Source organism: Vespa crabro, chromosome 13, assembly GCF_910589235.1.
Source record: "Vespa crabro chromosome 13, iyVesCrab1.2, whole genome shotgun sequence".
Taxonomy (NCBI): Eukaryota; Metazoa; Arthropoda; class Insecta; order Hymenoptera; family Vespidae; genus Vespa; species Vespa crabro.
Genome location: NC_060967.1, coordinates 1,253,729 through 1,270,000, shown reverse-complemented (window position 1 = coordinate 1,270,000; position 16,272 = coordinate 1,253,729). Strand labels below are relative to the sequence as shown.

At 32.1% G+C, this 16,272-nt stretch overlaps 1 protein-coding gene across 15 annotated transcripts in view; it reads right to left on the bottom strand.

The window, feature by feature from the left end:
• Positions 1-16,272, bottom strand: part of LOC124428551 (octopamine receptor beta-2R) — a 53,965-nt gene that overhangs the window by 1,454 nt on the left and 36,239 nt on the right. For 5 of the 15 annotated variants that reach the window (XM_046972752.1, XM_046972755.1, XM_046972756.1 and 2 more), the window contains exons 2-3: positions 1,856-3,182; positions 1,090-1,317 (exon numbers count right to left, since the gene is read on the bottom strand). In XM_046972752.1, coding sequence (XP_046828708.1) covers positions 1,090-1,317; positions 1,856-2,862 — 1,235 coding nt within the window. In that variant the 5' untranslated portion in view covers positions 2,863-3,182. Of the gene's footprint in view, positions 1-1,064; positions 1,318-1,855; positions 3,183-4,473; positions 4,667-16,272 lie in introns of those variants that run through there. The other 10 variants (XR_006943210.1, XR_006943212.1, XR_006943211.1 and 7 more) reach the window with 7 other exon arrangements.

Sequence of the window (16,272 nt, the reverse complement as noted above, 5' to 3'; positions counted from 1 at the left end):
CAACAACAACGACGACGACGACGACGACGACGACGACGACAACGACGAAGGGCGACGACGAAGGACGTAGGACGACGACAATAACAACGTACAAAAAACGTGACATCGTTCTTATCTATAGGTGTAAGGCGATGAGAACGAGTGAAATTAAATTAAAAAGAAAAAAAGAGGAAGAAAAGAAACAAGAAAAGAGAGATGAAGATTCACGCGTAAAAGAAAAGGAAAAAAGAAAAGGAAAAAAGAAAAAAGAAAAAAGAAACGTGATAGTTACCGCGAACGTTCGCGGTTTTCTTTATCAAATTAGATCAATGGCGAAGGACGATTATGAAAAAGAAAAACAAAATGAGATAGGCGAATAAATAAATAAAAAAGAAAAGCAAAGGAGAACAAAAAGGAAAGAAGGATAAGAAAGAAAGAAAAAATGAAAGGAAGGAATTTTTTCTATTCCTTTACTTTCTTTCTTTTTTTTTTTCTTTTTTTTTCTTTTTTTTTTTTTTTAATGTACGACTCACTGTAAAACTTTGCCTGTGACAGAACTTTCGTATCATCCCTGACACAACGGTCAAGGGAGAGGACGTAAGAGGAGAAAGGTAAAAGGTTAAGAGTAAGAATGATGATGGTAAGGAAAGGAGAGGACGGGAGGGAGGGTGGGAGGGAATGTGAGGATGGTCCATGGACAGAAGAGATATAATGTGACAGGAAACGAGATCTCGTCTCATTTAAATACATTCGTTTTGTGTCACTACTTCGTTCCGGGTGATACCGAGATGCAGCAAGCAGATGCCAATGAGTCGCCAGAGAACAAAGATAGATATATATATATATATAGATAGATATAGATAGATAGAGAAAGAAAAGAAAAGAAAAGAAAAGAAAAGAAACGAGGAAAAAGAAAAATTAAAAGAAAAAAGGAACAAGAGAAAGATTATTTTCCATGCGAACGCGTTATCATACAGATGATTTGTATTAAGGTATGCAGATAGATCAGAGAGAGAAAGAGAAAGAGAAAGAGAGAGAGAGAGAGAGAGAGAGAGAGAGAGAGAAAGAGAGAACAAAGTGCATACCTCAAATTGTTAGACCAGATCGTACCTTAGGGATGGCCGGCGGAAGTTCAATGCTTCGAGATCGGACGGCTGCCGTTTGCAGAGTGAACAAAAGGCGCACTGTAGGGTGTTCTTGAAAGCTTCCCGAAAGTCACGATTGAAGTATGCGTATATCAGCGGATTTAACGCCGAATTGGCATATCCTATCCAAAATAATATAGCAATGACGATATCGGGACAGGGACACGTCTTGCACAGTGCTGTTATGACGTACCTAAAAGAAGAAGAAGAAGAAGAGAAAAAAAAAAAGAGAAGAAAAGAAAAGAAAAGGAAAAAAAAAACAAAGAAAAAAAGAAACAAGAAAAAAGAGACGTATAATTAAAAACTAATAATAGACTAATGATTATCTACGTTGAAATATCTTTCTTTCTTTTTTTTTTTTTTTCTTTTTTTTTCTCTTTTTTTTCTTTTTCTTTTTTTTTTTTTTTTACGTATCTCTTAATAACTTCATCAATTAATCCATTCAAATATTATCTTAAATCAATCCTTTTTTATCATAGATCTCGATCATTTCATTATTCAATCGTAATTATATCTATTATTATCGTCTCGATCGGATCTTTGTCATAACGATCATAAATTGTGATCGAGCAATATTTACCGTTAGTCCATTTTACTAAGTGATAAATTTTTTCTTTTTCTTCTTTTTTCCAAACAAACCCACCCACCACCCTCCCCCGATCGAAATTGAATATTTTTCTTTTGTTTTGTTTTCTTTGTTTTTGTTTCTCGAAAAGATCGAAAAAATGTACCATAGAAAGAATGGTAACCAGCAGAGTATGAAGGTGCCCATTATTATTCCGAGTGTCCTAGCAGCCTTATGTTCCCTCTTCATCTTCATTATGTTCTTGTCCTTTGTAGGGGTATGCAATTGATCGGTATTTATCTCGTTGAGGGTTAATGTTTTCGATGAACCGGCACTATTTAATTCACCATTAAGATTGTTCAGATCTTTACTCGATCTATGGCCCATTAACATGGCGTTACCTAAACGACTGTGCATTTGTTTTTCTTGACGATTTGCCTCTTTAAAGATCGAGTAATATGTAAGCATCATTATCGTACAAGGTATCCAAAATGATATGCACGACGATATAATCGCGTAACCAGTGTTAACGCGAAACAAACACGTTTCTGGATGGGTCTGTCGGTGTGCGCTGTGTTCACTGGTGGTATACCAATCGTTGAATATCGGTACGAACGATATGATGGCCGGTGATAACCAGCAAGCTAGCAGCATACAAGCTACCACTCTCTTCGTCATCTTGATGGGATACTTGAGAGGCTTCACGATCGCATAATAACGATCAACCGAGATGCACATCAAGTGGAGAATCGAGCTAGTACTGAAGTAGACGTCCAATGAGTTCCAAACGTCGCACATGAAATGACTGAAAAGCCATCGACCGTATATCTGTACGCTGGCATTAAATGTCATAGCGAACATGGCAACTAACATGTCCGCGAGCGCGAGCGAGACAACGAAATAATTCGTTATAATCCGTAATTTTCTATGACGTATTACAGACACCATCACTAATAAATTACCAAATACCGCCATAACTATGATCCAACCAAGTATACAACCCTTTAATATGGTCAATGATACGTCGCGCCATGGATCCTGATCCTTTGACTCTTCCCCATTTGTTATGTTGTTAGATGAACTGAGATTACTCCCTGAGGCTAAGTCCAGGACCGACGTCACGCCGATCAACGAGGCCTCCGGACTATCAGACGCTGTCGTTAGCATCGTCATTCTATCATCAAAACTCCTATATATACATATATATATATATACATATATATATATATATATGTATATATATATATATATTTATTTATCTATTTAACACTCTATATATCTCTCACTTTTTCTGTCTCTTCTCTTTCTATATTTATTTCTTTCTCTTCCTTCCTTCCTTCCTTCCTTTCTTTCCTTTCTTTCTTTCTCCTTATTTAGAACAGCTGCTCTTCTTTTCGAGCAGCCAAATTATAAACTAAGATCTTACGTCATGGATATCCCAAGGAAGTTTAACATTAGACCGATCCTCATCGTATCGTTCCTCCTTAAGCGATCTGAAAGCACAAACAAACAAACAAATAAAGAAATAAATAAATTAACAAATTAATCCAATGATATTAAATGAAATTTAATGTAATTTTATGTATTGAATTGAAATGAATTGAACATAGAAAATATATTGGATTATAAATTATAAATAAAAATTTTATTTCAATTAATTTCAACCCTTTTAATATCTAATTCTAACGATCAACCGATCAAACTTCTAACGATTTAACACATACTCGAAATAAATACACTTAAAGGAATTCTATCACAAAGTAATGTAATTCTGTACATTTTCAAACCATCAGCGATCTCTATTTCGATTCTGTTTGGGTTGCAAACACGAAACGCTAAGATCTATTAGCAAGCAATCAATCAACCCGTTTTACGCTTGGTACGTTGAAAGAAAAAAAAAAAAAAAAAAGAAAAAGAAACAAAAATTCCCTCTTTTTCTCACTCACTTTCTCTCTCTTTTTCTCTCTCACTTTTCTTTCATTTCAAACTACGAAAAAGAACATACAAAATCATTTGCACATCTTCCTATCAGGAAATACTTTTCACTTTAACGTTATCACAATTTATCTAACCGAATATAGACATAATAAATTTATCTATTTATCTACCTATCCCATCCCACTCTCATATTCAAAACCTCGCTGCTATCTCCATAAATATCTATATATCTTTTCTATTCAGTATGCTGTATAAAATATACATATATATGTACATATATACATATATAGAAAGTGAGAGAGAGAGAGAGAAAGGAAAAAAAGTAAAAAAAAAAAAAAAAATAGGAAGGAAGCTTTTTCAATAATGAAAGTAATTCGAAAAATTCGATAATTCCTCAGGTACTTTGGATAATCTTGCATTCGATGATATAAACGTGCATGCCAGAACACGTGTCTCTCTCTCTCTCTCTCTCTCTCTCTCTCTTTCTCAATCCGTATTTATGCGTATATTCAAACTATACTACAGTTTATTCGTGCGTGTTAAAGAGAAAGAGAGTTTTGCATATACATTTCACTCTTGAAGGCTTTTATATCTTCGCGACAGTTTCTCGGTTGTCACCACTCGAAACGAGGACGCAACGGAAGAGCAGGTAACCTTGAATGACGCGTTCTCTTTCTCTTTCTCTCTTTCTCTATCTTTTTCTCTCTTTCTCTCTCTTCATCTAGCGTGGTCGGTCTGATGGGACAGGGCCGTGTCAAGTACACTCATCCTGTGTGCCCGTAATTTACAATCCGCTGTTTTTTCCCCCCACCCCCTCCCCGCCCTCGGTAAATTTAGGTCGATTACCTTCGCTACGGGTTGATATAGAAAGCGTCGGCCCGGTAAGACGATAAGCACGCTTCATCGACTAGCGGGTGAAATAAAAGGTGATATGTGTGTGCGGACCCTTTTCTTTATAAAATATGCACCATATATTACTATCTCTCTCTCTCTCTCTCTCTCTCTCTTTCTCTTTTTCTCTCTCTCACTCATTTTCTATCTCTCTTTATCTCTCTCTCTCTCTCTCTCTCTCTCTCTCTCCCTCTCTCTGTCTATCTGTCTATCTGTCTATCTATCTCTCATTCTATATTTTTCATTGTTCTTTCTGAAAATGAAAAACGATGAAAAAAAGAATTATATGTCGATAACAAGACTGCGAACGAATATACGTGTCTGTTTGTATGTGATATATATATATATATATATATATACGTAGACACATATCTTTACGTATAATGTAAGATGAAAAAAAATTGTAAAAGGCATGGAGATATTCGTAGGATATCTCGAAAGCTCTTTACTAGTTTCCTTCAGCAAAATTAGAACTTGTTTGCATCGTATTCAGTATGCAATTTCAAGAGTAAAAAAGAAAGAAAGTAAGAAAGAGATAGAGAGAGAGAGAGAGAGGAGGGGGTAGGGAGGGGGAGAAAAGGAGAAGGCAAAGGATGAATAAAGTTCGATGAACTCAAATTCTTATAAGAGAATCCTTCAATCTCGAAATTGAATTCTCATGATTCAGAAGAGAAGAAATATAGAAATCTCAACGAGATATTCACTAAGATATTTCACAATCAATAATCGAATTTATCTCTTGAAATAACGGATTATATATATATATATATATGTGTATAAGATTTGACGTTGCGATTGATAAAAGGGAGATAAGACAGAGACAGACAAATCGATGCATTTCATATTAGAGATTCAATTTTCTTGTCCGCTTATGTATTTCTTCCCTCTCCCTTATTTCTTTTTCTTATTTCATTTTATTCTTATCTCTTTATTCATCCATTTATATCTTAACTTCTCAGATGACGAAATCAAACATATATATATATATATATATATATATATATAACTGTCTATATAAATATGTATCTATATTCGTGCTAAAAGCTAATGTCATTTTATTCGATTTCTTTTATTTGACGTATCTTTGAGTACCATTCAAAAGATGAAAGATGACTTTGGTTAGAACTACATTCAAAATATATATATATATATATATATATATATATATATATATATATATATCTTGTTCTTTTTCTCATTGATGGACATCGCAAGTGGTTATTCTCACGCACTGATGGTCTCTTATTATGTCAGAAACAAAATAAAAAAAATAAAAAAAGAGAAATAAAAAAAAATATATGGATATGTTCACGTGTAGGGAGAAAGACATTCAGTTATACATAAGTAGATACATATCCATTATAAAATATATAATGCTCCGTTTTATTACCCATTTACTGAGACTCACTGATCAAAGGAGATCAAGATAAAACTATTCTCTTTCTCTCTCTCTCTCTTTCTCTCTCTCTTTACAGGTATATATATATATATATATACATAGTTATCATTATTATAATAATAATAATATATATATATATATAGGTATATAATAATAATTTCTATTCCTTCTCTATTTCTATTACCATTGAATCGCAATATTAATTAGCGTTCTCTGTTAGCTTTCAAATGGCAACGATAATTAATCCTTTGAAGAATATAATTATTCATTTTAAATGTCACATCGTCAATAATATTTTTATCCATGACATACCATTCCAACCTTTTAGATGGCAGTTCTTAAATAAAATATAATGAAAATGTATATTTAAGAACTTATAATGACAACTCAATATTAATGCAGTAATAATTCAAGGAATATATTAGAACGGAATATTCACCAGGATTCTACTAAAGTTTAGCTGATTTTAAATAGAAGTCGGAAGAGAGTTTCAATATAATATATATATATATATATATATGTGTGTGTGTGTGTGTGTGTGTGTATGTATATTATTCGGTCTCTCGTTTGAAAAGGAGTTTAGACATTTTAAATTCCGTAGGGGGAGAAATAAGAGAGAAAGAAAAAAAAAACGAAGAAAAGAAAAGAAAAGAAAAGAAAAGAAAAGAAAAGAAAAGGAAGAAGAAAAACTTGGCGAGAAAGATGACCTTACTAAAAATGTTAGGAAGATAAGTAAGACGACTCGATTCGATTCCATTCGAATTCGATTTCGATTTAGAAATCGAAATCGAATTCGAATGGAATCGAGACACGATTCCGGACTCGACGACGCCGTTTACCCTCTTTTAGATAGCCGCAATTTAAGGAACACGTAAGTGCGCCAGATAGCTTTAGACAAAATTTATCGTATCGAGCGAGCCAACTTGATAGTTGTGTTTTCGAATTTTCTACGAGATTTATTATACCAAGTCTCAGTTTACTATGACGACGCCAGGTCGTCGGGATGGAGATTGTGGCGGGCGGTCGGGCGGGGGGGCAGAGGAGGGAACAGGGATGGGATTAAGGGGAGAGGCCGTCAGTGCATACGAGAAAAGGGTAAAAAAAAAAAAACAAATAAATAAATAAATAAAAATAAAAATGAAATAACGCTCTGTACGAAATTTCTATCGCATCTACGTAGATAAGAAGATAACATATATTTCAATGGATATCTCGATAAAGATATTTGCTCGCCAAGGAGTCGAACGAATAAAAGAACAAAAAAAAAAAAGAAAAGAAAAGAAACAAAGAAAAAGGAAAAAGGAAAAAGAATCAACGAAACAGAAGAAAAAAGAAAAAGAAGTCGAAGAAGATATGAAAGAAAATACGAATATCTTTTGGTTGCCTATCTCGACGAATAAAAATGCTCGGGATTACATATCAATTTGTGGACAAAAGAAAGAGAGAGAGAGAGAGAGAGAGAGAGAGAGAGAGAGAGGGGAGGGAGAGAGGGAAAGAGAGAGAGAGAGAGAGAGAGAGAAAGCAGTTAAAATGCGACGCGACTCGACGTCGAAGGAAAAGCATACCCATCCTGTCGCGTCTTCTTTATTCGCATTCCGCGATGGTACGTAAGGAATTAGAAGTCGAATAGGAACGTCAAGGAGAGAGAGAGAGAGAGAGGAAGGGAGAGGGAGAAGAGAGAGAGAGAGATAGAGAGAGAGAGAGAGAGAGAGAAAAGAGATAGAAAAGCATCGTCATTTTCCAAGCGTCGATAAAACTACGTTCTTTCTATTCGAAATGAATCAATGATCTATCTATTCTTACGAAAGAGAAGATAAAAGTCTCTTCATTCAGTCGTATAGAAAAAGAAAAGAAAAAGAAAAAAAAAAAAAAAAAAAAAGGAAAAAAAGGAAAAAGAAAGAAAGAAAACAGGAAACAACAAATAGGGAATAAAAAGAAAAAAAGAGATGCGAAAGTAAAAAAGAGGGAATGATTTTCTAAGACAATCTTTAAGCTCATAAATCTCGAAAGAAATTTCTAATCAAAGCTATTGAAACGAATGACAATAATTAACGAATAATAATATCATAAATTTTTTTTGCATTGATTTTATTTCGATCGTTGATCGATTAAAGTAATATTTAATTTATCGTAAATAAATGTTATCTTCGTTGGAAAGTTAGAAAAAAAAAAGAAAGAAAAGAAAAAAAATTCATTATTTTCCTTCTTCTTTTTCTTTTCTTCTTCTTTCTGTTTTTCTTTTTTTTTTTTTTTTTTTTTTTAATGCACACACACACACACACATATATCGAATCTTTTATATGGTTGTAACGAACGTAGTAATTTTTCAAATGAAAAAGGATAAAGAAATAAAATATAACAGGTAAGGGAAAAAAATGAAAAGAAACGAAAGGAAACGAAAGAACAGTTTCGTACAAAACTAAGAAGAACGTTCAATTAGGAAAAATAAATAGATCGAAAAGATAAAACTAATGGAGTAGTATTTACCAAGTACCCAAGAGGGCACGTACACATAGAACTAATCCAAATATCCTCCTTTCTCTTTATCTCTGATCTACGGTTGAGTTTTTAGATCGATAAAAGGAAAAAATCCGTACGTTGCGAATCTCTTCGAGATTAAAGATAAAGATAAAAGATAAAGAGTGATAAAGAGAGAGAGGGAGAGAGAGAGAGAGAGAAAAAGAAAAAGAGAGAGAAATATTCGTCCTTCTTTCGTTCTGATTACGAAGAATCGAGTCACGTAACAGTCTAGCGAGTGCATGTAAATCGTACGCATCCGGTCTCGTCGAACTACTGCGAGAACGAGAGAGAGAGAGAGAGAAAGAGATAAAAGATATAGACAGAGAGCTAGAGAGAGAGAAAGAGAGAGAGAGAAAGAGAGAGAACAAGATCAAATATAAGTAGAATTCTCGACGTTAAGGTTGGCCAAGGGCAGACCAAAAGGAATCTGCAAGATCAATGACGAGAATCTCTCTTTCATCATACTCTTAGTCTATCTCTTCTTTATTTCTTTTTTCCTTCCTCGTCTATTTTCTCTTTTCTTCTCCTTTCTTCTTTCTATTCATCATCATCATCATCATCATCTTCCTTTTCTTCTTTTTCTTCTTCTTCTTCTTCTTCATTTCTCCGATACTACCACCAATCATCCCCTTATCTGACCGTACGACCAATATAGACAGGTATCTACGATCGTAATGAGAATTTCTCGCATTTCCTCGAGCTACGAGGGATCGTTTTGTATCGGCGCTAATTTAGCATATATATATATATATATATATATATATATATATATATATGTATGTATGTCTGCTGTCTGTCTGTCTGTCTGTGTATGTGTTTGTATATATGTATATGTATATAACGACGTGAGCTCGACGAGCCTCTCGAGTCCGTGCAAATCCATATCGATCGTTCTAACCGTGAGATAGAGAGAGAAATAGAAAGATAGATAGATAGATGGATAGATAAATAAATAGAGAGAGAGAGAGAGAGAGAGAGAGAGAGAGAGAGAGAGAGAGAGAGAGAGAGATAATCTCGCGATCAGCTGACTCACACGAGTTCTATGAAACAACTATTATATAACTCGGAATGTTTTCTTTTTTTTCTTTTTTTTTTTTTTTTTTTTTTTTTCCCTTCTATATCATACGATTATTGATTAATATTTTATGTCTCTAGGAAATGTATTATATGCACGTGAGAGAACACGTATGAACTTTTGTATTAAATATTTGTATCTACGTGTTCGACGTTTATATATCTACGATATATATATATATATATATATGTATGTGTACGTGTGTTTATGTATATTCATGTATGCGCTCGTGATAAAGATGATTAGTAGATATTAAACGTATAAATCACGTCATTAACGTTTATATATATATGTATATATATATATATATTTTTTTTTTTTTTTAGGAGATTTCTATCGAATCGAAAATATCTCGATAAAAATTAATTTACATTTTTATTATTGTAATCAACAAATTTTCGTAAATTCGATATATTATAAAGTCGATATTACGACTATAATTTTGTTTCTTTCTTTTTTCTTTTTCTTCTATTTGTTTGTTTGTTTTTTTTTCTTTTTTTGTTTTTTGTTTTTTTTTTCCCCCCAAGAACACGTAATATACGGCAAATAACGGGGAGGTGGTGAGCGATCATTAAAATCTCGTAAGAATAAATTTAATTCTTCAACATTATTCAAATCTTATCCATCCTTCACTTCTAAGTTTTCTATCATTTTTTTTTTTTTTTTCTTTTTTTTTTATGGTTGATTAAAATCGCGAGACAGAAAGTGATTATATCGAATAATATTATTTTTAGTTCGGGAACATTTGCGTCCTTTGTCACGCACGTGCTGTTTAACCTTTATACATTTTTAGAGAGAAATTGACCTTTCTTTTTTTATTTCTTCCTTTTCTCTCCCTCCCTCTCTCTCTCTCTCTCTCTCTCTCTTTTTTTAAAGTTCTGGAATGTCTCTTGAATAGAGAAAAAAGAGAGAAGAAGGAGAGAGAGAGAGAGAGAGAGAGAGAGAGAGAGAGAAAGCGAATATAGAAAATAATAAATGGGCAAATGAAAAAAGAAAAAAGAAAGAAAAAAATAATAAAGTGAAAAAAGAAAAAAGCAAAGTTACTCTCATATTCTTCTCAAATGAATGAATATTCATCGTCGTTGTGTTCAAGGAGAGAGAATATATACTCACTACTTTTCTTTTTTATCCTCCTTTTTTTTTCTTTTTTTTTTTTTTTCCCCCCAATCTAAAATCAAAAGCTCCGATTACGTAACTGCAAAATGTTCGCGTGCACGTACAAATTTACGTACCCACCTATGTGATATACAGCTTGAGTAATACGTACCTATGTATAGAACAACGGATAAACTTAATTACTATTTAATTACTTCAAAATTATTGCTATATATGTATATATATATATATATATATATATATTCGTGCGATCGACAATTGCTATTATCAATTTTATCCTTTTGTTATTTGCCAAGAGTAATGATTAATACGTAGATACACGTGGGAAATCAAAGGACGAAATTATACAATGACGGCATTGAATTATCTTTTTACGATTATGATAAATCTTTAAATTTATAGGAAAATCGATGATTAAATAAATATATTATTATCAAAGAAAATTTGTTCAATCATAATTTACTGAGATAATCATATAGATTTAAATAGATTAATGATTATATATTAGATAGATATGTAGATGGATAGATAGATAGATAAATCGATCTTTTTATTAGCTTTCATCAATGTTCGTGATAAATATATTATACGAACTTTTATTGAACTCCCTTGGAAAATATTTCCAACAGAGTTCTCGTCGTTTACTCTCTCTCTCTCTCTCTCTCTCTCTCTCTCTCTCTCTCTCTCTCTCTCTCTCTCTTTATATATATATATATATATCTCTTTTTCTTTCTCATACACTCGAACATCTCCATAATTCATGAACAGTGTGTACTCGTTTCTCCAACGAGAATACACGTTTCTCCACTTTTCTATCATGATCTAAACGGCGTATCATACATTATATCCAAAGTATTCCAATTCCAAAATCCCCAAACGAATGGATTTTCATCGTGCAATAAATTTCAATTCTTTTTAATTACTTCCGTTGCGTTATATCTTCTTTTCTTTTACTTTTTTCTTTTCTTTTTTTTTTTTGTCATTTTTTTGCTTTTCTTTCAACGATAACCAAAATATACGTCCAGTTTTGAAAATAATCGTAGGATTTCGATATAAAACAAAAGAAGCAAAGAAAATGAAAGGAAAGAAGAAAAGAGAAAAGTAAAAATATTCTCATTATTAGTCGGTGAACTTTAATAAAATATATTAAAATACTTCTTGTATAATGAACGTTGATGAGATTAACGTTTTCCCGATGTAATTCACAATGAAATAATACGTTGAGATCACGTTTCGTGACGTTACGTATGTCATTCTCTTTTTTCTATTCATGACTTTTTCAAAGCTCACCAAATCCAGCGTTAACGGGCAACATATTGAGAAAAAAAGATTTAATACCCTCGACCAATCTCCCTCTCTCTCCCTCTTTCTCTCGCTCTCTGTATCTCTTTCTTCTCGACATTTAATAAAATCTCATGCAGATGGAAACCAATCGAAATAATGCAAGATGAAATCTTAATCTGTTTCGAGTGCATTTGATTAAAACTCGATAAAGAAAAAGAGAGAGAGAGAGAGAGAGAGAGAGAGAGAGAGAGAGAAGAGAAAGAAAAAAAAGAAAAGAAAAATAAACTAAACCGCATAAAGATCATGAAAAAAAAAAAAAGAGAAAGAGATAAGAGAGAGAGAGAAATGTAATACCCTATCAACATGTAATTACATAAAATTTTTTCTTCTTTTTTATTTCTCCCTCCTCTCTCTCTCTCTCTCTCTCTGTCTCTTCAGCGTTTGCATCATTAAAAAAAGTTAAATATAAAACTTCTACGTTGAAAATATTAGAGTTTAATCTCTCGAACTCTCCTCATTTTACCTAATTACAAGATTCTATCGAGACATCGTCCATGTTCGCGTACTTTTCGTAGGGGGAGAAAAGAAAGAGAATAAAGAAAGAAGGAAAAAGAAAAAAGAAAGAAAGAAAGAAGAAGAAAAATGAAAAAGAAAAGAAAGAAAGAAAGAAAGAATGACGTTGTTGCTGACGTTGGTTATTGGTGTAGCGTTGATGAGAAAGTACGAACAAGTTTAAAAAGAATAATATCAAGATACTTTTATCTTTTGTATAATATCGTCATCCGATATAAGTACCTATAATAAAGCAAATGAAACTTTGAATTGGGTATTCCTTTAACAAGTTTTCCCATCACTATGTCGGCCTCCCCTCCCACTAACACCCACTCCTTCATCCCCATCTCAATTCTCATCAACCCCACTCATTCTATCATAACTAGTTGTTTCTTCCAACGCGTATCGTTACTCAAGAATCTAATAACTTGATGAGTCGAACGGATATATATATATATATATTTATTTATTTATTTATTTATTTATTTATTTATTTATTTATTTATTTAAATCTATACTTAAAATCATTCCGAGAAAGAAAAGATACATAAGTTAAGTACTTAAACGTTAAGTAAGTAGTTAACGTTGGCCTTTTGAGATAAATAACGTGATCGTTATTATAACATTATATTCGTGATATTTAAAATTTCTCTTCCTTTTTTTTTTTTTTTTGCTCTGCGGTTCTTTTTTTTTCTTTTTGTTTTTTGTTTTTTTTTCTTTCGATACCCTTCTACGACAAATTTTTCCTCTATCCCTTCTCTTTCCTTTTTCTTTTCTTTTCTTCTTTTTTTTTTCTTTTTCTTTTTTTTTTTTCTTTTTTTTTAATCTCCTTTCGTCACGAAGATAGAAAAAATATTATTATGAGCGACCCTTACTTGCTCGTTAGTAGTAATACAGTGATGATGATGGTGGTGGTGATGACGGTGTTAGCAGTTGCTTCGGTTTTCTCGCAAAAAAAAAAAAAAAAAAGGGAAAACCACAAAAAAAAAAGGAAAAAAACAAAGAAAAAAAAAAAAAAAAGGAAGAACTACGTTAAAAGCTCTACCGTTGATAAAAAAAAATCGTTGATACGTACTACGTATATTACCAGAAGCTGAGATCTCAAGAGGTCCTTCGTTAACCAACGTTTTCCCCCTCACCACACCTAATTCATCGGATTCGTTAAAAGCAATTAAAGAGGAGAGAGAGAGAGAGAGAGAAGTTGGCTCTTCTCCGACATTCCAATTTATGGAAATAATTTTATATATTTGTAATTCAAAAATATGTAAATTAAGTACAAAGCCTCTCTCGTCGTTCGTTTTATCTAATCATCGGACTTTTGAAAAACTGAAGAATCATTAGATCTTAGTGGCAATGTATCGTGAATGCTTTTGAACGAAATAATGTAGAAAATAAAAATCGTTGTATTGATTAAAAGAGAAAGGAGAAAAAGAAGAGAAAAAAAGAGAGAGAGAGAGAGAGAGAGAGAGAGAGAGAGAGAGAAAAAAGAATAAGAATAAGAATAAGAATAAGAACGAACATGCGAAAAAAAACAAAAAAAAAGAAAGGATCGAAGACTTCGTGTGAATTTTAATTAATCTATGAATTATTTTCACGTGAAAAATATTTATCAAACATTTATCCTATCGTCTATCTAATCGTCTTTGTCCATAGCTAAATAATTAAATAATTAATATTTAATAAATAATTAATTATTACGAAATATACATATGTACTTACATAAATATTAAATAAATAAAAAATACCTACGTATGTGTGTATATATATATATATATATATATGTATGTATGTATAAAATTTTTTTCAATTCTACAAAATTAAATAAATCACCTTTAAAATCAGTCATTGTATTTTCTTATTATCGACAAAGTATATATATATTAGTTTTTCTAATGCATTAGATGGTACACCATCATTGTTGGGTCCGACTATTTTTAGACCCTCTTCTCCTACGTCGTCTGGCTAATGAAAGGACTTTCTACTTTCAGACGTAAATCTCTCTCTCTCTCTCTCTCTCTCTCTTTATCTATCTATCCCTTGATGTCTTGATGGCTTCTCTCTCTCTCTCTCTCTCTCTCTCTCTTATACACTCTTACATAAACTAATAACGACGTGATAAAAAGCGAAAGAGAGTTCGTTAATCCATCCAGTTTTTTTTTTCTTTCTTTTTTTGTCCCTTTTTTCTCTTTTTTTTTCTTTTTTTTTTTTACTTCTTCTCTCCTCTCTTCCCTTCCTTCCTTTTCTTTTCTATTCCTTTTCTTTCCCTCTCCCCCTTTCCTTTCCTCTCTCTCTCTCTCTCTCTCTTCGTCAAACAAAAAGACAAAGGAAATGAAATGAAATGAAATGAAATGAAATGGAATGAACTGAAATGACATTACTTACTTTAATTCGTCGAATAACATGACGATATCCAATTAAACGTATGACATAACTAACAGTAGTATTAATAGTATTATTAATAATAGTAATAGTAATAATAATAATAAACGATCGAAAGAATTAGATTAATACAAAGGAAATGTATCGTCGTTTATTTTACGGCCATGGTCAACGGGGGCAAACTATAATAACTTGCCTGTTAAATATTTTCTTAGCTCACGTAAGAATCTTTAAAATTAAATCATCCGGCAGTGTAAAAAAAGAAAAGAAAAGAAGAAAAAAAAAACAAAGAAACCAACCATCAATCCGTAATGGGAGGGAGAACGGGGTAGTTAAACGAAGAGAATGTTTTAAGAGCTTGGCTTAACACGCGACGTTATACCAGTCGAAGGTCAAAGACGAAACTGATTCGTGTTGGGAGTTGAAAGCTCGACGTATGTAGTTCTTAGCGACACGCACATAGTTTTTCTTTGTTTTGCCTTCTTTACTTTTCACTTACTTTACTTTCTATTCCTTTCTCCTTTCAATGTCGTCTGTGAACTAACTAAAGATCACTCATTCTCACTCTATTTATCCATCTGTTTATTTATCTATCTATATCTCTTTCTTTCTTTCAATTGTCCTTTAACTCTCCTTTTATCACTTTCGTTCAACGATCGATAATATACGATATGTAAACAATCGAAAATTCAAAGACACGTTACTAGAAATGAAAAATTTTATTCGAAGCGACGACACATTTATATATACATACATATATACATATATATATATGTATATATATGTATATATATATATATATATACATATCTTCGAAGATCTCGTTTATGGAGATTTATGGAAATATCTGACAAACAGAGTTTTGCCAGGACGTAAGCCAATAAACTGTTTCAGAGGAGCAAGGTATACATACCTGTACGTATATTTGCCCTACTGTTATCGACGGAAACTAAACAAGACGAAAGCTCGACTAAAAAACAAGCTTTTGCTTTGAGTGTGCTGACATTCAAATACTACTCCTACGTACGTACATATGTATATATGCACGTATGTATGTATGTATCAATGCAACCATATATGTATGCATATATATATATATATATATATATATATCCTTTCGATCGAAGAGACAAGTTCTTTCCTAAGATACACGTGGATCCACATAATGTATTATCTTTTATCTTTTATGTTAACCTCCGTGAAATTTTATTTTCGAATAATATGTAAATTATTTTTCATTATATATAAGAATGAACATTGAAAATATTTTTAAACTATCTCATGAATAAAATTTCTTTCCAAAGAGATCTCTCTCTATTTATCTATCTGTCCCTTTTCATTACAAATTTATAAGTATTTTAATTTAAATGATATCTATTTTAATAAAGGACAACGTTTAGGGTTTTTCTTTTCTTTTTTTTTTTTTTTC